Source organism: Lontra canadensis, unplaced genomic scaffold (assembly GCF_010015895.1).
Source record: "Lontra canadensis isolate GAN:19392208 unplaced genomic scaffold, GSC_riverotter_1.0 scaffold58, whole genome shotgun sequence".
Classification (NCBI taxonomy): Eukaryota; Metazoa; Chordata; class Mammalia; order Carnivora; family Mustelidae; genus Lontra; species Lontra canadensis.
In genome coordinates, this window is record NW_022631052.1 from 1645572 (window position 1) to 1668135 (window position 22564).

Sequence of the window (22564 nt, forward strand, 5' to 3'; positions counted from 1 at the left end):
TTGCCTCCCCCAAACCCACCCCTCTGGGTCTGGAACACTGGACAGAAAATCTGGAAATACTTTTAAATTTAAAAAAAATTAAAAGGAATTTTACATAGAAAAAAAATTAATGGGGTACACAACAGTCCACTGCCGGCAAAAAATATAGTGTCCGCTTGTTACTGTTGGCATTCACCTGTTAGGTGGGAATAGCAGAATCAACAGTCGTGCCCGGGATCCCTGTAAATCCTGTCACCCTCTACCCTGTGCCTTTCTTTTCTCCTCTCTGAATGGGGACAATACTGTTTGTCTGGTAAATCATAGTCAAAGGTGAAAGACATCATTGAGATCACCAAGCTTAAGTTCTCAAAAAAAAAAAAAAATCAACATTCATGGTCTTGATTATGCTGATTCACTTGCCATTTACGATGTGCCAGACACTGTGACAGCTCCTTCCACATCCATTTTTCTCCATCTGATTCTCACAAAATGCCAGGAGATAGTTACTACTAGTATTTTATATAAGTGGAAACAGGCGCAGAGAGGTGAAGGGTCTTGCTTAAGGTCACGCAGCTAGTTAAGAGGCAGAGTGGGAATTCGAACTCAGGGGGAGTCACTGTTTGACTCTGAAACCCACTGGACCCCTATTTTGTCCTCTCCCCCATCCTCAAGGTTTCATCCTCCTTTACGATGCTCACCTCCTTCTCTTCTTCCGGGTGGATTTCTTCTTTTTCTTCTTCCCCCTGGAGGAAGGTGGTGGTGTCAAGTCTTTGTGGCGGGAGGCACTGTGGGGAGCACAGAGGTGGGTGTTAGAGGACCCAGGATGCTCCCAGACCCCAATCTGGGCTGTCGCAGCCAGGGAAGAAGGACCCAGTTCCTCGGAGGATGAAGGACCCATGGCGAATACCGAATTACCATCTCAGGGCTGATTTGGCCATCCTTTAGATTAAGTGCCTCAAATAAGGAGCTAATGCCGACCTAATGAGACAGACGCTTCACTGTTACCCAAACACCAATTGATTATTTAAAATAGAGTTACAGAGGTTAACTGCTCCTTAATAGATTTATTATTGAACTTGCAAATGGCTCACCTTGGTAAATAAATCACTTTTTAAATAATTAATCGGCAGTTCAGCGCCCCCCCTTTTCCCAACACTTCGTGTCCACAGTTCCTGCTAGAAATTTAATAGGAAGAGGAAGTTATGTTAAGTAGCAGCTGATTATTAAAAGTGTATTTGCTGAGGTCTAATGTAATGAGATACATATCTTATATTGCTTCACAGAACCTCAAAAACCTCTGCTCTTCAGGAATAATTATTTCCCATTCAATTAAATTCAAATGCCCAGGCTGCCGTTAAATGAAGTCAACTTATCTCCTTCTATAATTGGGGCAGGCTTCAGGGATTTTTTAAAAAACACTATCCCATGGCAAAAGGAGATGGGTTTGGGATGAAAAACTGCTCAGGAAGAGAAACGTGCCCTCCCAGTTGAACCTGACCGGGAAAACGTAATATTCATAAGAAAACTGTTGTCATTATTGGTGGTAACGCCACTACCGTTTAATTTATTACATGCCAAGCGTTTGACGCTACCTTTATACTCACAAAAACACTTGGAGGGCGGTACGATTCTCAGGGTCTCATTTCACAGGTGAAGACCATAAGGCACCAAACCTTGAACCGGCTTGCCCAGAGCTGCCCAGTGAGGGAGCATCTGAGCCGGGATTTCAGGGAAGGCCTCAGTGAGTCCCATCCTGAGGGCTTTCCCACACAATCAAGGGCCTTCTCGAACCTGGTTATGCAGACATCCATTTGGAAATTGCCCAGCACTTTCAAGACCATCATGTGATATGGCCATATTGAATTCCATTCTAAGGTTCTGGATCATTATGGTTAGTTTAAAAAAAAAAGTGCCCAAGTGAACAGACTGTATGTGAAGGTTTCTGCATTGCCAGTAAATGAAAATCATCTAGGGGCGCCTGGGTGGCTCAGTGGGTTAGGCCTCTGCCTTCAGCTCAGGTCACGATCTCAGGGTCCGGGATTGAGCCCTGCATTGGGCTCTCTGCTCAGCAGGGAGCCTGCTTCTCCCCACCCCTCTCTCTGCCTGCCTCTCTGCCTACTTGTGATCTCTCTCTCTCTCTGTCAAATAAATAAATAAATAAATAAAAATCTAAAAAAAAATCATCTAGCTATATGGAGAACATTTTTAAGGGAGTCCCTTTAAACAGGTTAAAATAAAATAGTCCCTAGCTCTGTACTACACTCATGTGTTATAAAGCACGAAGAACAGCACACGCAGCCAGGAAGGGTACAGGCTGGTGGCATAAATGCAGTAGACCCCATCCAGATTTTTCTGGCAACAAGTGCTCGACACTAAATGCCTGTTGGGTGACCAAAGGAGGGAATGAGTGGATGAAATAATTTAGTCTCTTGTTAAATTTTCTTGTGCCACATAAACACTTCCCAGGGTAACTGTTGCCAGGAATTTGCAAGGAAAAAAAAAAAAATTAAGGGAGAAATACTTAAGAAAAAAAAAAAAAGCCCTTAAAACGGTGTCTTCTAGGGGCTCCTGGGTGCCTCAGTGGGTTAAAACCTCTTTCTTCGGCTCAGGTCATGATCCCAGGGTCCTGCGATCGAGCCCCGCATCGGGCTCTCTGCTCGGCGGGGAGCCTGCTCCCCCCGCCCCCTGTCTCTCTGCCTACTTGTGATCTCTGTCTGTCAAATAAATAAATAAAATCTTTAAAACAAAACAAAACTGCGTCTTCTAAAATAGAGAGATCTCATTGTTTCAGACAATTATTCTCACTGCTTTCTGGAATGCCAGGGTTCCCAGGGAAGCAGGTTTGGGAACTACTGTCTGATACTCCTACATGAGTGATCAGGTAAAATGGAGAAAAGACCTTGAATTGGGATAGATTTGAGGTTTGAGAAAGGGAAAATCAACCCCTTCCACAGATCCCAAATGCCTTTATCTAGGTAGGTCTGCACTTCCTCTGCCTTTTTCTTCCTCCTGTACCTGTGTGCCTAGGTGTGCCGTCCCAGCAGTGCTGGAGGAGCCAGGTGAGTGGCTAAGTAAGTAGACTGTGGTTACATAAGGAGCAGGGAAATAGGCAGCCATTAATTATGCAGTGATGCCCTAGAGCGGTTCAGTATGCGGTGGTCCAAAATACAGAGTACATGGCAGTAGAGAATGCTGGTTCTAGAAGCTGCCACATCTGGATTTACGTTCCTGCTCCAACCTCCTAGCTCAGCGACCTGAGTATCATTTTCATGATTTGGGAGATAGAAACAAAACATGATACCTGTGTCTAAGAAATGAGGACCTCACTCATGGGATGTGCCCCGGATGTGTCATGGAGCATACATGTAAATGTCCTTTCTAATATTATAATTATGCATAATAACACAACTACCGTTTATTCATTGATTATATGCCAAGTGACTTTTATGTTTACTTTTAACATTATCACCATGATGCTGGTTTTTTTTTTTTTTTTAATCACGTCAGAGAGTGGGTCTTCTTCAGAATTAAGGTTCTTAACTAGACAGGCCTGTTCATGGGCCTTGGGGGTCTAGGAATTCTCAAATGGTAGATGGAATTTGGGGAATATTCCTGGAGCATATACACTTTCCCTGGGGGCAGCATTTCTAGCTTCCATGTAATTTTCAAATGGGTTTAGAACCTCTGCCCTCGAAAACCGAGAACTCTAGGACACGTAAGAGAATCTGGACCAGATCGGGGTCCTCAGACTAATCTTGACCCTACCACATACTGTCCTCAGTTTCCACATCTGAAAAATGGCTTTGACACCATCTGATTCAACAGGAATAGGCAGGGGTTGTATCTGGGACACACTGCTGGCAAGGACACTAAATTCATTTCCTGCCTGTCATGGAGGGGGTAGATACAAGTCCCGGGCAGCAAGAGGGTGCTGAGTTAGTTTGAGGAGTAGGAATAAAGCTTCCAAACAGCTGGTGAAACCTGATTATAAAGATGGTGTTGTTAACAAAATCGATTCTCCAGAGGCCAAAGACAGACTAGGCTTTATATGTGCACGGTGTAAAATTTAAAAATAGAAGTCAGGGGATAGATTGTTTTTCTCATTAGCATCAAAGTAACATGTGGCTGGTGTTGGTCTAGGATTTAAGATCAGAGAGACCATAGTTCAAAACTTCACTCTGCCCCTTACTGGCTGCCTTATTTTGGGCAAGTCTTGTTACCTCTCTGAGCCTCAGTAAAATGTTGTCTTCAGGTATCAGCACAGTGCCCTTCACTAGTGGGTGCTCAAGCAACCCTGGATGTCAGGAATGAATGCAGACAGTTGTGGGCTGAAGTCATGACCTGGAATTCAGTGGCTCGTGGAGTCATTAAAATGGACAGGAACTAGCTCTATCATTTAAGGCAGGAGCAACAAATTGTGGCCCCCAGGGCCCAATCTAGCCTGTCTCCTATTTTTATACATAAAGTTTTATTGAAACACCTCTATGCCCATTTGTTTACATATAGTCTGTGGCTGTTTTGGTGCTATAATGGTGGGATGTTGAGTAGTCGTGGGAGAAACCATCTGGCCCTCACACCTGAAATATTTGCCATCTGGTACCCTACAGACAAAAAATGTGCTGACTTTTGATTGGATTTCAGGGTCTGGAAGAGGAACTTGCAAAAGAAAAGTGGGTGGGAAGAGTGGCCAAACTTCATTTCTGCATCCTCAACTTGAACTTCCTCACTGGACCAAAGAGCGGGTGGGGGCAGCGTCTCACCTGCGTGCTCTGGCAGGAATGAGCTCCCGGCAGGCCTTGTCTCTCTCCCAGCAGTTGGTGCCCAAGGCCTCGGTGGCCAGATGCTGGCTCAGCTTTTCTGAGGGTCCATCCTGAGCTGGAACCAGAGGACTGCTCTGGGGTTCTGTCCTACAAGGGAACAAATAAAGAGGCAGAAACTGTTAGGATATGACAGATTCTTTTATTTTTTTAAGGGAGAGAGAGAGTGAGCAGCACATGAGTGGAGGTAGGAGGGGCAGAAGGAGAGGGAGAAAGAGAATCTTGACTCAGGGCTCCATCTCACAACCCTGGGATCATGACCTGAACTGAAACCAAGAGTCGGATGCTTCACCGACTGAGCCTCTTGTTGCCCCCAGATTCTTAAGGCTCATCATGCATTCACACACATCCTAATATTTCCCAATTTTCCTTGCAGTTAGGTTGGAACCACAAGAGAGTATCTCAGGCCACTGGTCTCTGGGTGGGAATGACATGTGTCACTGCTGGCTTGAGGCAGTAAGGACTGTGTGCCTTCTCCAGCTCTCTCTCCCTCTGTTGCAATGACCTTGGAGGCCACATACCCTTAAAGTGAAGCTACCTGGGGGAGGAGAGATGCCTGAGCTACATCAGACTTTGCATGTTAGAAATAAGCCTTAGTCAGGTTAACCCACTGAAACTTAGGGGTTTATCTGTTACTGCGGTGTTGCCTGGCCTATCCTGACTAAACAACAGGGAGAGGCTGGAAACCGTGTTTCACTTCCTTGCTCAAAACATAAATGGAGGCTGAAGGGTGACAGGATTAGTCCCAACTCCCCTTCGCCTGTTCCATCCCATTTCCCTGTCTTATCTCTGTATGGAATGGAGATGCCTGGATTCAAACACTATGTTCACGGTTTCGTAGATAGAGGACTCAGTTTCTCTGTCTTGAAGTTAGTTATTCAGTGATTAAGACAGGGAATAACATTAGTCCTTATATTGTTGAATTGTTATGAAAATAAAAGGCTGTTCCATTTCCCTTTACTTCCCTGTGAACCAAACCTCCACTCTGGCGTCCTCAGCACGTATAAGAACACCTAGTTCAGATGTGATCCCCATGAAGGCCTGAAATTCCCTCTACCTCTGAGAAAGAGCCCTAGGCAATGCTAGGAAACTACCTGAGTCCCACCTCCTACTTTGAGTCTGGAAAGGGGAAGGAAGTCGCCTAGGTACTCAGTCTTTGAAAACACGGTCACTCATACCTCCTGGCCCCCCAACCAAGAGGAGTCAGGAGCTGGAGAGGCACAGGTGGGTTTGGCGCTGCCCGCAAACTTCCCTTCCTCCTGACCCTGACTACAGAGTCCAGATCAAGCCCTGATCAAAGGCGTTAGCATTTCTCCTGCACCAAGCGCCTGCAGTCAGTGCATCAAGACTGGTTTTATGACTCAGGATGAATGTATCTGATAAGCCCCCTGCTCCTTAGGGCCGCCTGGAAAGCAGGCCAAACCCAGTCAATATTGAAGGAAGGGGAGCAAAACACATCCATCTCTGTCAGCTGCTTATCAGTGCATCTTCAGAAGCGGAGCTGAGAGAGGCTGCAAGCCCAGGAGGGATGGAGATTCTTGTCAGGGCTGTCCAGACAGCCTCACTGCCACCCCTGGGCTTCCAGAACTCCAGGCTTCCCTATATACCTCCTGCCCTGCTTCTCCTACTAAGACGGTTCCATTCCCATGCCTCCAGTCTATTCATGTGGATGGAATGCTGTCCTGGCTCTTCTCAAACTATTCTGAGCTTGCAATGTCTGCCCAGTCCCCAGCAAGGCTTGCCTCTTCCCATGCTTGACCTGGCCTGGACTAACCTCTGTCCAGGCCAGTTGTAAGAGTAGGGCTGTAATGAATAAGAGGGAGATGCACTCTGTGATAATGGAGTTTACATTTTGATGGGGGAGCAGGTATAAGCGCATACGGAAGTAATAATATGACTTACTGAATGGTAATAAATAAGAGAATAAGCCAGTGGAATGGGAGGGGGTGACCTTTCTTTCGTACGGAGTGTCAGGAAGGCCATTCTGAGGAAGTCACAGGATGGAAGCTTAAAGGATTAGGGTCTACCCTTGCAGTCTGTGGTGGTTTTAAAAATGTGTTCACAGATTCTTTGACAGTCCTATCATCAAAAGATGAAACCTAATTTCCCTCCCTTTGAATACTGGCTGGGCTTAGTGAGTTACTTTTAATGACCAGAAGGGAGCAGAGGCGATAACGCATGACTTCCAAGACTAGGTCACAAAGGCGGCTTCTGCCTCACTCCCTGTGGATTGATCACTCGAGGGAAGCTGTTGGCATGGTGTGAGGACACTCAGGCAGCCCTGTGGAGAAGCCCCTGTGAGGAACAGCTGAGGCCTCCTGCCAACAGCAAGCACACAGCAGCCAAGCAGGCATGCCGCCTTGGAGGTGGACCCTCCGGCCCCAGTCAAGCCTCAGATGACACTGCGGCCCTGACCAACATTGGAACTGCAGTCTCAAGTCTGATGGTTGACCGGAGTTGCCCAGCTAAATTCCCACCTCGCAGAAATGCTGAGCTGCTGTCTGTTGCTGTTCTAAGCCACAAAGATTTGGGGGGAAAGTGGTGGTCTGGTAATATACAAGTCCTACACAGGTTATTTGCGGGATGTGGGAAATGTGCTCCAGGCAGAAGGAATGGCAGGATCTTTATATACATATAAAGAAGGGCAAGCAGGGCTAGAGGGATAAGAGGGGAAACCAGAGATCGGGTCTTGTAGGTCATCGGACTCTGTGGCTGGGAAGGGATGCCTTTTGAACAGGGGAGTGACCTGGTCTGGCGTAAATGTAAATATTACAAGGATTGTTCCAGTTGCTGAAGACACTGGACAGAGGGAGGAGCAGCAACTGTCCAGGCTCTGATCAGTGGGTCCATGATGGAAATGATGACATGTTGTCAGGTGCTGAGATTTGAAAGCAGAACTAGCATCACTTGCTGCTTGTTAAACGTGGGATGGGAGAGAGTAAGGGAAAGGAAGGGGGGTCAAGGATGACTCAAGGATTTTGAACATGAGCCACTGGCAGGATGGAGTCTCCACTGATGAGATGGAGTTGGTGATGTCAGGAGCAGACTTCTGGGGTGATGTAAGCCCTGTTCTAAGATGTGAGAGTCCCTTTGCTACCAGGGCTGCAGCTCCAAATATGCACTATTGACGCCTGATTGCCTTCCCTCCCACTGCACTACGAGCTCCCTGGGAGGAGGACCGTGTCTCACTGTCCCAGAGCCCACTGCTGGTAAGGACTCAACATTTGCTCACTGAATCAATGAAAAAGAACATTCATTTGTATCAAAAAGTTAGAAAGGGCTTCTGAGATGGCCTAAGCAAACCCTTCATAGTAGAGTTGGTGGAGATAAGCCGGCCAATGCCTCGGTCAACTCAGCTCAGTCAACGCATCTTCTCTTCTATCCTGTTTCTCTTAGAAAAGTGGCCAGCAAACTTATCAATGTGTATGTGTATTGTCCAGGAGGGCCTTGAGCTGGACCCACACAAGAACGGAATTTTGGACTCTGGGGCCTTATAGGAAACCATCACACAAAGCTGTATCAGAGGCAAGCCCTCGAGAAGAAAACAAAAACAAAACCAAACAACAAAATGATGTGAGCCACTTGGCAGTGAGTGAATCCATGATGAGTAAGTGCTGGTGTTGTGTGGGAGGTCTCAGTGGCCTCCGCTGATGGGGCAGTGCCGACATGGGTTGTCAGCAGTGCAGGGACAGATGGAGAATGCTCCTGCGAGGCCCTGGGGGATAGGGCTTAAGGTGAGGATGACACCTCCTCCATCACTGCCGGCATCAGGGATGGCCAAGTCCTGATGATGGTTTGAGGAGGAAAGGTACGATGGAGTTGCCGCATTTCTAACCTGACGCTCCCTGACATGGTGGATGGTTCTCATTTTCTGTAGCACTGGCTGCACCTTCCTTGTCATAGGTACCTCATCTGGGATCTTGCAGTAAAACAAAGAAAAGCCAAACAAAACCAGGATTAATTCTTCTACCTGGAAGGCAGGGAGTTGAGAGGGAAGGAAGAAGGGAAATCTCCATAATATCATAGAACTTTTAAGATCCCTTTTCAAGATGTTCTGACACATTGCTTCTCTGCTTTCTTAAAACTGAAAGAGACTCAGAGACCATGTAGTCCCAGGTTTCCAAAACCTCACACACCTTCAGAGGCTCCCAAGAAGCTGCTAAAAATACAGACGTCTCAGTTCCATCCCAGCCATAATAAATATGAGTCTCAAAGGGGTGAAGCCAGGAAACAAGCATCTTAAAGAAACATCCCTGGTAATCTCGCCTCTTCTGCATGAAGAAGAAGTCCAAATCGATCACCAGAACTAGATGGCTCTGCACGACCTGGCCTCTGCCCCGACTCGAGGCCCCATCTGTCACCCTTCTCTCCGTCCCTTACTCTGCTTGAGGCCCATGGCTTCCTCGCTGTCCCTCACATGGAACAAGGCCCTTGCTCAGAGCCTTTGCCCTTCTGTTCCCTCCACCTGGCATGCAGGTCTTTGCAAGGCCGCCTCCTTCCTTTCATCCAAATGTCACCTCCTCAGAGAGGCCTGCTCTGACCTGCTATGTGACTGTGCCCCTCTGTTCACTGTCTCCAGCATGGTAGTCTGCAGTGCCTTCCTCCAGGACATTTGTTACTATTAGAAATGACCACTTTATACGTTTATTTGCTAACCATTTGTCTTCTGAACTTGGATGTGAGCTTCATGAGTGTGGGAACTTGCCTCTTTTCTCCAGAGGATTCTCCCTGAATACCCAGGGATATAGAGCCTGGCACAGTGTGCCTTTTTGCTCATAAACATTTGCTGAATGAATGGATGAATGGATGGATGGACACATGATGACTGACCCCATGTGGGAACCACAGATCGGAGTCAACCTCTCCTGCGTATAAAGACGCAGTGGTCCAAGGAGGGGAGCCCATGTGAGGTCACCCAGCATTTCAGCAGACTCAGATCTCAGCCATGGCACCCCCTCTCCCCCACAGCTCCGTTATCCCTCTTCTTTCCCGGCTTCCCACTCTGCATCCTTGCAGAGCTTTAAGAAAAATGCCATGTTCTCTCTTTGCTAAGGAGTCCGGCAGCTGCCTCGTTTTTACCACACGGCCCTTAGATGTTGCATTAAAAAAAAAAAGAAGCACTTAAAAGGAGGCGAGATCTTCAGGGGACAGCTAAAACAGTGAAGTCAAGGGCCGGCACACTCCACTTCACAGAGGGAGGGAGGAGTCCTCTGTGCTGAATTCCTCAAGGCCTTCCCGCTCTGTTCCTGCTAATCAGCGACCTGGAGCTTAGACGCTGCTCTCCGTAGTCATGGCAACCAGCAGATTCCCAGCCTCTGATAAAAGTCAGGCCTGAACTTTCTACAAAACTCTCCAAGATGCCCAGCTCCCTAGCTGCTTCCTTGCTTCTCGCATCAAAGCGCCCTGCTCCCAGCAAAGCGCTCATCTGGCCCTGAGCTGGGTACAGATCCTCCTCGCACCCCAAGCACCCCAAGACTGAGTTAAACACCAATTCGGGAATCAGAAACAAACAGCATTGGAGGGGAGCTGGAAGGGCTCCCCAGCCCTGGCTCTCCTCTGTACAGAGTGGGGAAACTGAAGCCCCTAGAGGCAAGGGGACTTGGCCAAGGCCACATTGGTGACTCATGTCTGAGCTGTGGCTGCAATCATGGCCTTTTGTCCCCGAGTCCAGTGCTCTTTCCATGTCACCTAATCATGGCACCAGCCCACATTCAGCAAGTATCTGCTCTGTGCCCGACACGGAGACCAGGCACCATCTCCGTTGAGCTTCTGCAGAAAGCGAGGGACAGGCATGGGCATCCCTACTGAGACCCGGGGATAGTGAGTGGCGAGAACACTAGCAGCCCTGCCCGTTTTTAAGAATCGATTGAGGAACAAGGAGAGAAATCTGGGAAACACTCTGAACACGTAAGGCAGTAGTAAGTGGGAGTAGAGGGTAATTTCATGGCGAGACGGAGACTTGCTTTATGTGTTTGGAGAAGGGGATGAATCTCAAGTTTGGCTTGAATGTTATCTTTCACTAATAGGAATGGCATTTGCTCATTGCACTGGGGACACTTTTTGCCTCCATTCCAGCCCACTAACAGCTTCTCCTGGGTGTAGAGCACTAATCCAGTGTCTCAACTAATGTTGACGACCTTGTGTAAGGTACCCAGTTTAGCGAACTTCTCCCCATTTCACAGATGAAGGCACTGAGACCTGGTGAGGCAAAGGGTCCTGCTTTCCATCCAAGGCTCATGCCCCAGGTTCTTGCTCTGCACTTGCATTCGGACATATGAATGACCCACCCTTGTCCCTGCACTTGGCCAGACACCTACAATCCACCTGCTTCGGTAGAGAATGAGGACCCATACCCTCCGCTCAGGACTTTGCACCGGAAAGCTCAAGGCTTATCATGGGGCAGACCCCACCCACAGACAAGACGGATCTGGCTAATCTGTGCCTTGGTTCCTGGACCTTCAGTCCTGGCCTAGGGTCTTGGTACCAGGTCCTTTTCAAGGTTAATTAATTAAGCTTGGTGAGGGGTCACCTATAGGAGCTGTGATTCTCTGAGCTTTGCAGTCATGGCTAGGAAGAGCACCAGAGTTTGGGGGAAGACTGAGGATTCCTGAGAACCACCAAGGGAGACAACATGGGAGTCAGTAATGCTCATCCTGTAGGAACTGAATGAGAAATGAGAAGTTTTAAGAAGCCGGTATCTCGGGGCGCCTGGGTGGCTCAGTGGGTTAAAGCCTCTGCCTTCGGCTCAGGTCATGATCTCAGGGTCCTGGGATCAAGCCCCACATCGGTCTCTCTACTCGGCAGGGACCCTGCTTCCTCCTCTCTCTCTGCTTGCTTGTGATCTATGTCTGTCAAATGAATAAAGATAATCTTAAAAAAAAAAAGCTGGCATCTCCCTCACTATTTCATTCCTTTTTGCAAAGGCTATTTGCTGAACACGTACTTAGTGTCAGATTTCAAGGACCATAAGGTAACTAAGACTTGCTTCTGCCCTCAGCCTGGCAGGGGAGTTACAACTGGGAATTACAGTACGGTGTAGTGCTCTCAGAGGGCCATGGAACCACAGGGAGAGCACTTAGTCCAGCCCTGAGCAGTGGGCAGGTGGCCATGGAAGGCTTCCCAGAAGATATATGGAAACCGATCAGGAGACTGGAGTGCAAAAGACATGGCACAGAACTTCGCGTAACTACAAAGGAGGCGGGTGTGAGCCGGATGAGACAGAGGGGTGGGAGGATAGAGAGCAAGAGCAGAGACCGGTTTATTTCACTGAGCAAAGTGCCCTTAAGGTCCATCCATGTTGCCACAAATGGAAGGATCTCCTTCTTTTTCACGGCGGAATAGTATTTCATCATGTAGACATAACACGTTCTTTATCCTGATGGACATCCTAACCCTGATGGACACTGATGGTACTTCCATGTCTTGGCTACTATCAATAATGTCGCAGTGGACATGGGGTGCAGGGAGAAAGAAGCTGAGACTGAGGAGGTGGATAGGAGCTGGGTCCTTCAGGATCATGTGGGGGACAGACAGGTGCTTCTCATGCCTTTCTGTGCACGTGAATCCCCTGGGGATCGTGTTAGGATGGAGGGGCTGACTCAGCAGGTCTGGGTTAGGGCCCGACTTCTACCCTTCTAACCAGTGCCGAGGGGCTGCTGTGGCTCCTGGAACCACACTTTGAAAAACCAGACTGCACATTTTACAAAGGACTCGACCGGACCCTGAGGGCAGGCCGACACAAACAAGCCCAGGTTTTTAGCACACTCTCTCTTCCGGCAGGATGAGAATGGTTTAGTTCAGCTCTCAGGGCTAAGTGTGTGCGAGTGTGTGTATGTGTGTACGGTAAATACGCTTGTACATAAAAAATTGTCCAGTTCCCAAGTTCAGGTCAAAGGACAAAGGAACCATATGGAGAAAAATCAGCTCAGCATTTCTTACCCAGCTCAGCTGAGCAGGTCAGGCCCCCAGCATGCCTGGCTTGTGGACTCTCATCGCTGAACACATCCACCCTCTGCCCTACCATCAACCCCAAATTCAGGAAATCATTTCTCCCTCCTCAGGCTGGCCTGTCGATTGCCTATTTGCCTAGGGAGAGAGGGCAAATGTCTGAGAGGGGCACTGCATTTGATTCTTGGGACTGCCTGGCAGGCAGGCTGCCCCCAACTTGGGAAATGGCCGAGTTCCAAAATGCTGTGGTTTTCCACTTGAATGGGTTGCAAAAAGTAATTCGGTGAGGCTGAGAAAGTGCACAGGTCCTGGGGTCCTACTGACTGGGGTTCAAGCCCTGATCCTGCCCAGCTGTGTCAGCACAGGCAAGAATAACATCTCTGGCTCCAGCCCAAGGTACCCTCAGGACCTTTCCACCAGCTGGAATTGCAGACGGGGTTTAGATTTCTCCACAGAGTGTGAGGGGCTGACTGTATTCTCTTGTCGGGGAGGGCCTGTGCCTGCTGAGTCCCTTTGGGCGTCGTTACAGCTACTGCTGGAGGCACCAGGCTAGCAAGATCTACTGGGAACAGGATAGAAGTCTCCAGCCCAGGGGAGAAGGGACCTTGGTTCAAGAGCCAAGTAAGGATTGGTCCCAAGAAGTCCCAAGAAGTGCCACTAGGCACTTCTTCACTTATTCTTCATTGAGTCACGGACTCAACAAGTATTTTCTGAGCACCTACTATGTGTAGGCCACGTTCCAGGCAACAGAGACACAATAGGGAGTAAGGCAGAAACAATCCCTGTTTGGCGGAGCTTGTGATCTACTGGGATGGACAGTTAATTATACATAATTAAGTGGTAAATACAGAGGCTATTGGACAGAACAGAGAAGAGAAATGGAGGATAAAGAAAACTGGGAATGCTACTGGGAGAGGGCTGGACTTTTAAATGGAATGATTAGAGGAGGGCTCCTCGAGAAGGTTGACATCTGAGCAAGACTTGGAAGTGCTCAGGGAGGGAGCCTTGTGCCTGCCAGGGAGAAGAGCACGACAGGCAGAGGGCATGGCCAATGCAAAGGCCCTGAGGCAGGAATACTCAAGATGCACTGGGGCTAGAGCTGAGTGAGTCAGTGGGACAACATGTGGTGGGGGGTAGCAGAGAAGTAATGAGGGACCAGATCATGGATAGGCTGGTGGACTGCCACAAGAATTTGACTTTTTCTCTGAGTGATAGGAGAAGCCAGTGGATGATTCCAAGAAGAGGAATGCTGAAATGCGACTGGGGCTTTAAAGGGTCTATCTGGAGGCTTGCTGAGTCTAGTGGGCCAGGGAGCTGGGATAAATGTAGGAAGACTAGCCAGGATTGTTGCGACGAGCCACACAAGAGAAGATGGTGGCTGGGGTCGGTGTTATCCTTCCTGTAGTGGGGAGAAGTACTCAGACTCTGGACACAGACTGAAGCTGGCACCAACAGAGTTTGCTTATGGACTGCTATATGGTAGTGTGAACGAAAGGGGTCAAGGGTGACTCCCAGGTTTTGCTCTGAGCAACTGAGAGGATGGAGCTGCTGGCTACTAAACTGGGGATGGCTGTGGGGGAGGAAGGGTGTTTGGGATGCCAGTTAGACATCCATGTGGAAATGGCAGGGAGCAGCTTTGTACCCAAGACTGGAGTTCAAAGAAGACATGAGCGCTGGGGAAATGCATTTGAGAGATGTTGGCATTTAGATGGCCTTTAAGGCCATGAGATCGGATCTTGTTGGGGCTAAGATGGAGCCACTCGCGAGAGGGAGGTGGGAAGCCGAGGAAGGAAGGAAGCTCCATGCCAGTGAGGTTTTGGAATAACAAGAGGGCTCAACAGGAGTGTCTCAGCCCGGCAGACGAGCTTGTAAAATATACGGTTGACCACCGAGCAACACAGGGGGTAGGAGCAACCCCCGTGCAGTTGGAAATTCATGTATCGCTTTTGACTCCCCTAAAACTTAACTACGAACAGTCTGCTGTTGACCAGTTATCCTTATCCACAACAAAAATAGTCGGTTAACACAAATTTTGTATATTATATATATTCTAGACACTATTCTTACAACAAAGTAAGCTAGAGAAAAGAAAATAAGAACATCATAAGGGGGCACCTGGGGGGCTCAGTCAGTTAAGCCTCTGCCTTTGGCTCAGGTCATGATCTCAGGGTCCTGGGATGGAGCCCTGTGTCAGGCTCCCTGCTCAGTGGGGGTCTGCTTCTAACCCTTCCTTTGCCCCTGTCCTGCCCCTGCTCTCTCTTGCTCCTTCTCAAATAAATAAATAAAATCTTAAAAAAAAATCATAAGGAAACTATATCTACAGGACTATTCTGTATTTATGGAAAAGAATCCAGGTAGAGAAGTGGGTCCTGTATGGCTATTCACAGGTTAGCCATGCTCATAAAATGTTTGACTCCTCCCATTCATTCATTCCTTGGCCAGTCCATAATTCTGTGAAGCATCATTTTACTTCTGGGGGAGGGTCATTTCAAGATGCTTCAGACATGCTCCTTCCCCCTCAGAGGCCTTCCTCACAGTCCAGAGGAAGACATGGGTCAGGTTCATGAGAAACTCTCGGGAGCGAAAGTGACCCAAGAAAGGAGAGGTCCTGAGGACAGAGAGGGCAAGACCAGAGGAACACATGCACAGAGCAGGCAGGGTGACTGGTTTGGAGAGGGTGGGTAGAGCATGGTGATTGGATTCATTGAACAGACTCTGCCTGGCCATTCACCAGCTGGGTGACCTTGGGCAAATCTCCCCACCTCTCTGGGGAAGCACAAACTGCATGCACCTCAGGGGGCTGCCATGAGACTAGAATGGCGTGATGCACACCCAGTGCTTTCATGGCAGCCCTTTAAGTCCCAGCCCCACCTTCCAGGGCAGGTCACATTGTCCTCTAGCCTCACTGCTGACTCTGATCCCCTTTCCCCAAATGGCCCAAGGCAAAGGACTCTGGGAAAGGGAAGGGCAGGGAGGCTGGCATGCCCTTGAGTGTCTCAGGAGCTCCTCCCTTCCCTGGGACCTTGGCTCTCCACCACCAAGGTAAGTGGCTACTTCAGTACCTAGAAATGGCTCATTCCATGCTAGGTCCCAGCGTCTTTCTGTCTCAAGAGCCCAGGGGTGAGTCTGTCTCTTGGTGTTGTCCCAGAACCACCCACTAGACCGTGTCATCAACTGGCACTACAGTTGGGAGTCATGGGGCATCTGAGAGTATGGTGCCATTAGGACTCTGTTCCTGCAGAGAGAGAGAGAGAGAGAGAGATACACACACACACACACACGCACGTGCACGCGCGCACACACACACACATGCCTCTTTCCCTGGGCTGAGGTTTGGAAGAAAATTCCTAACAAGCAGAGAGTAAGCTGCCACTGAAATCTGCAGAGAAGACAGAACAGACAAGCCACAAATCTCGATGGCAGGCGGCAAGCAGGCAGTGAGCTCCTGAGGTCTGTTTTAAAATAACAGAGCAGAGCAGTGAGATAAAGGGCTTCAGTGGAGGAAACCGTCAGACACCCTGCCTCACGCTGTTGGAACCACCGGAGGGGCCCCATCTCTCCTCCTGGGTTTCAGAAACACAGACTGCCGGTCGGAGCAGTGGCTGTGCGGCCAGATCACAGAGTAGGAGCTTGTCAGGGCGAGGCCAGGCTTTGGGGCACTTTGAACCCAAGCCTGAAGAAGTCAAGATCTGCCAAGGGGTGCGGGGCAGGGGGCAGGGGCAGGGCAAGTGCTACACTCAAAGACACTTGAGAAATTAGGAGCTGAGCAGGGACCACTACTAGGTTACTTTGCTGTTATACTGGATGCTGTTGGCCAGATCCTAAGTGGATGGGAATACTGGCTGCAAATGCCTTACAGGTGCCCCTTTCCAGAAGGTTATGTCCACCCCCGGGGTGGGGCAGGCAGGCAGTCTGCAGCCATGAGTACAAAAGACCTGCCTCCTAGCCTCAAAGTAGGACCAACTCTAGGGTGCACTGCACACCCCAGAGCTCCCCCGGGGATCAGGCTGAGGCTACACTCCAGCTGAAAGTACATTTTCCCTTTACTTTCTGCCCCTGCCTTAACCTGCTTCCTCACTTCCTTTCTCCAGAGCATGTACCCTCAATAACTCGTGTGCACCCCAATCTCTGTCTTGGGCTTTATTTCTTGTGAATTCCATCGAAGACCCAAACGGAGACTAAGCTTTTGCTCTATCAAACGACTACATGCAAAAACAATGGTTAGTTAAGTACTGTATGTTTCCAGAGTCAGACACACATGGGTTTGAATCTCTGCTTTGCTACTTCTGGGGTGTGTGACCCACCGGAAGTTAAATTTATTATCGTCAAGCCTTAGTTTTCCCATCTGAGGATGGGAAATGTTAATGGGGTTGTTAATATTACCTGCCTCATTAGGGGGTTGTAAAACGCTCAACACATTTCACAGATACGTAAGAAATGCTCAGTGTATGCCTTATGATGATGACCACGGTGATGATGGGAAGGATGGAACCAGAATGAAGAGGTTGGTCCATCAGAGCTCCACCAATCAGCAGAAAGCTCTCAGAAGACTCCGCCCCTACAGCTTCAGCACCAATCACCAGTAAGTTCTCAAACCACACCCTTTCCATCCACACTCCCCCACCCCCCACCACCCTTCAGCTTTGTCCCAGAGACCCTATCCTTTGCCATTATGGTTCTTCTCTGACAAAGGATTCCCTGTGGGAGGGAAGGCTCTCTGGAGGGAGCAGACGTCTGGCTTTACACAGAAGTGGCCATTTCTCAATGCCAGCCCAGGCACCCAGCTGTCCCACCTGTAGGAAATGGCTCCTCCACAGTAATTCTGATTAAGGAGTGGATGGGAAAGGTCTGTCCCTCCACTGGGACTTTTATCTGCTTTTTAAAAGTCAAACCCATTACCGCAGGATTGCAGGTTTATTAGAGAGCTTTATCTTTATTAGGCAGTCAGTTTTGTGATTATTGCCCACCAACTCTGATAGGTTCCCCTCAGCTCCAGGAGGACGTGGAAGCAGGGGTGGGTGGTGTCAGGGACACAGGACATCTCAGGAGGGGTCAGGGGAATCTTGGGACAGTCCCTCCCTAGCACATGAGCAGAGGTCTTTTTAAGCTCCAAGATTTCTCTCTGAGCTCATGGACCACGGGCAGCCGATGAAAACCAGGAGCCACCCAGAGCTTTGGAATCAGGCAGCCCTGAGCTCAGAAGCTGATTCTGCCATTTTTAAGCTGTGATCTTGGACAAGTCACTTCATTTCTCTTCTGCAGAACGCGGTTCACAATATTGTGCAGCTTGTAGGGATGATGCCTGTAAAGTGCTTAACACCATTCCTGGTGCAGAATAAGCACTCGGTCAATGTTAGCTGTCACTCTAATTGTAATTATTCATCGTAAATAGACTTTGGGACACAGGTGCCCATCTTCTCTGTCTTTGCTCCAACTGATCGTTCTGCCCACAGTGCCTTTCTTCCTTTCTCTGTGAAAAGAAACCCACCCATCCTTCCAGGTTCAGCTCAACGATTGTACCCTCCTTTTCTGACCCTCCACTGCCCATCCCCCAGAGGGAGCACATTTTTTACTCCACCACGCTCCAGAAACTCTTTGTAAACCCCTCCAGGATACTACAATACGACCTTGAGCAAGGCCCCTCCTCTATTTTAGACCTTGGTATTCTCATTTTGAAAACGGGGAAATACCTTATACATTGAGGCGGTTGTGGATCGTATATATTCATTAAACTAAGCACGATGTCGGATTACTGTCACTATAACTGTAACTCTAGTGAAGGAGGCTTCGTAGCTCCAATTCGGCTTAACCTTTCCCCCTCTGAGGAGTGCATGGCTTCCAGTCTGCCTGGAAGAGCTTGGGACCCTGGAGACTAGCCCCAAACACCTCTGAAGAACCTAATTCCAAGATTTTCATTAAGTCAGAGCCTTCCTTGGGTCTACATCATTCCCAGCTTCTGACCTTCTGAACACATTGGGGATGGCACAGTAGGGCTTAGAACCTACCAATATGGCCTCTTCTGGTGCATAAGCTGAAGCTTGCATGTCCTGACTTTTCTAATTCACTGTGTTAATGACACAGGACCTCACATTTATTGAGCACCTACAATGATGATGCATGCACTTCACCAGACAGTGAAAACTCATTATTTCATTTAAATCCTACAATAAACACTTGGGAAGGGTATTGTAAGGGTTGGTTTTAGATGCGAAAACAGAAGTTCAGAGAGGTCTAGTAATTTGCCTAAGGACACACAGCAAGCAAGTGAGGGAACCCAGAGTTCTCCAGGAACTGTGGCTGGGTATCCCTGGTCTCCAGACTGAGTCCAGCTACATGATCTAGACTCCAGATTCTGGGGTAACTATGTCCCTTTCTACTGCTGACCATGGCTTTGCCTCTCCCACACTGACTGGTGCTCTGTCTTCCTATTTCCTCGTCTGCACCTAGTTCCCTGGCTGTTGTCTGCAGTCTATTCACTGAGACACTCAATCAATCAGTCAGCTTGCTCCGACAGCTAAAAAAAACACCCCGTCGACCAATTTCCCCTCCAGCGCCTTTCCGCGGACCATGAAACCTCACTAATTTGGAATTTGCAATGATTTCTGACACAGAACCTGCATTTCTCATTCTGGTAAAAAAGAGTTTGAATGAAATGTCATCACATGAACCCCTGGGGGTTTCTGAGCAAGGTCCCGGCAGCCAAAAGGCCCCTTTGCCACTTCCTCCTCTTTGTTCCTGTTCCTGATTTCTTCTGCCAGTATCCATTTTTATGTTGGATCCTAAGTGACAGCAACATCATAAATGCTACTATTACTAATAATAACAGTGGCTACTCACAGAGCACCCACCAGCTATGTGCCAGGCACTGTGGTCGGTCCTTTGCATTTGCTGACCCTGGCAAATCTTCACCACAATTACGTGAGGCTGGTAAGTTACCAATCCCAGTTTACCAATGAAGAAACTGAGGCAAGAGGAGAACCTGCTAATAGATGGGAGAGTAGAATTTGAACCCAGTTTGCCTCCAAGAATCCATGGTCTTACCTCTTATAGCATAGTGCCTTTGGGGCTGCGCACCATGGGGGCCACTTGTGGACCCCGTGAACCCCAGAGTGTCTCCTGCTTTGGGCCTCTGAAAGCATCATGCAATGACACAAGAGAACTTTATGTCCTACAGCTGCGAGATCGATGTCTATACCCAGGGCTTAGCAGTCGTGGAAAAGCTGCCTCCTGACCCAGCACCATGGGCAGTCCTGAAAGACACAGAGCCTTCAAAAGAAACTGGCGGCAAGGAGTTTGAGATGGATCTTTCCTAGGTTCAAAATCCTGTTTTAGGGTGTCGGTTGCCCTTAGGGATCCACCACTGACCCAAGGCTCTGGTTTCTTCCTACAGATATTTTGCTATATGCTGGTGGTAGAGATGAGAAAGACACAACCAGAAAGCTAGATGCTGTCCCACTCATAACATTCTTGTGCAAAGGCCCTGTGGCAGCCTTCTGCATAAGCTCAGAGTGGACTTGCCTTTGTAGGTTTGCAGTGGGGCATCCTCCTTTTCATGGAGGGAGACACTGGCTACTCTGATTTATGGTTTGACTGGGAAAGAAAGGTACACTATTAAAAAAAAAATCACTGAAATGGCTTGATCCTACCAATTACCCATGGGGCTGCTGGAGTATAGACACAGCCGTACTATACTGTGGGTTCCCTGAACAAATCTGTTAGTCCCCAGTGGCGGGAGCTGAGGTGTGAGACAGGTGTGGGGGCCTAGCACAGAACAGTCCAACACACCTCAGCCACAATGATGCCGCCTCCCTAGGAACCGCATCTTCATGGTCGCCTTTTTCCTTGCGCCGGCTAAGACTATTCCCAGGCACAAATAACATGTGTCCGGATGTGTGTGTATGTGTATAAGGATAGGTGGAGCCTGGACCCAGATGTTCTCAGTATCAAGATGCATCACAGGGTCAGTTCTGTCTACAGTGACCATGTAATTCAGAGTCCAAACTGGGACCCTGGGGATTAAAAAGGGTGCTGATGGTAAGCGCCCTGGGGGTATATGGTCACCCTAGTTATGTCCTGTTTCTGACCTTGAGACTTGAATGTCAACTGTCCCCTCCTCTCCTCCTGAAGGGCCTCTGGTACCTCAAATCCAATCTCTGTAAACCTCACTGCCCACCCCCTTCCTCCCACTCCCCCTTCTACCTCCTCACCCAAACAGTGACCTCACCATCACCCTGGACCCTCTCTCTCACATCTGACCCTTCTCGCTTCAGATCACCTTGACGCCCATCTTCTCTCCACCCCCTCTGCCACCCCGCAGTCTAAGCCCTCCTTAACTCTCGCCCAGACAGCAGTAGACACCCTGGCCCCGTCCAGCCACTCTCCATGCAGCAGGCAGGGGCTTTTTCCAAACACAGCTATGGGCACATCACTCCCTCCAGCAGAGCCCCGAGAAGCAAGTCCCAACTTCTCAGTGTGGCTCTGCTGGCCTTCAAGGTCCATGGTGGTGCTTTCCAGGTCTGCCATTCTCTGAGGCTTCTCAGCCGTTGTGCTCAAACCACCTGGAATCCTTCTAGGTCCATTGTTCTGTCAGAGGCAACCTAAGGGCACAGCCTGGAGCCAGACTGTGGGATTCAAACCCTGGTCTTGCCCCTCTGTGAGCGTGGACAACTGACTTCAGCTCTCCGGGCCTTGCTGCTTCATCTAGAAGATGTGGATAGTAATAGTACCTACCTCATAGGGTTATTTCACGGATTAATAGTGGGTCTGTGTAAAGCTCTTGGAACAGTGCCTGGCACACACAGTAAGTGCTCTGTGTTTCCTAATTAAGAAATGACATCTCTTATGTTGCCTTCTTTGACTTGAGGACCTCCTGCCCATTTTTCAGATTTCAACATAGAATGTTACCTCCTCCAGGAAGCCCTCCCAGACTACTAAGTCTGTTGTGTTCCTTCTCTGTATCTTTCCATTGCAATTGTCCTTTTAATTATCTATCCCTGCTCCCCCACCAGACTGTGAGTCCTCTGAGGCAGAGTCTGAGCCTTTTGCTGCTTTGTACCCTCAGCACCTAGGAAAGCGTGAGGCCCATTATGTATCTTCAGGGAATATTGGTTGGAGGGAAGAACTGAATGAGTAAAGAGCTTAATCAAGCCAGTGGCTACGGACAGTCTTTGTGGGACTGTTTCTAAGGCTCAAGATACTGAGATTTGTAACAGATGTCACTCCAAGAAAGGCAGGTGCAGAAGGGCAGTCAGGCTTCCCCTGAGGATGCTACGCACAGAAATGGCATGTGGCTTTCCCCCTGGTTTCCTGCTGCGGATGTCCATCATTTTACCTTCCAGAAAACTAGCTCCTCTGCTCCAGGGTGCAGAGGACAAACTGAACCCCAGACACTGGTGTCCAGGAGCCCCGACCCCTAATGACCTCCTTCTCTTCTCCTCCAGATATCCCCTCTAGTCAGCTGTTCTGAACCCAGAGGCCGGGGTTCGAATCCTAGCTTTGACACATACTAGTTATGGCTCCTTGGGCAAACAAATTCATCTCTGTGCCTTGGTTTCCCCATCTGTAACACGGAATGTGTAATGGCGCCTACGTCCCCGGGCTGTGGTGAGGTCACACATTTTGTGATGTGTCTGGTACCTGGCCAGAGTGCAATACTGCTTTTCAAGACTTTTTTTAAAAAACAAGCTCTCCTCCCTTCCGAAGCCCTCTCCCCATGTCCCTGCATGGCCAAGTCCTACTGGGTGGACTCCCTCTGTCCATCTGGACGCCCCAGCTGCTTTTATGGCCTCTAGCAAAGATCCAAGGCCACGGGAGACAGCTGA

The 22564-nt window shown here is 48.9% G+C and overlaps 1 protein-coding gene across 1 annotated transcript in view; it reads right to left on the bottom strand.

The window, feature by feature from the left end:
* The window catches only part of SRRM4 (serine/arginine repetitive matrix 4), a 142465-nt gene that overhangs the window by 33664 nt on the left and 86237 nt on the right, over positions 1 to 22564 (bottom strand). Inside the window, exons 2-3 of the mRNA XM_032876174.1 lie at positions 4740 to 4886; positions 678 to 764 (exon numbers count right to left, since the gene is read on the bottom strand). Of these exons, the coding sequence (XP_032732065.1) occupies positions 678 to 764; positions 4740 to 4886 (234 nt within the window). The remainder of the gene's footprint in view (positions 1 to 677; positions 765 to 4739; positions 4887 to 22564) is intronic.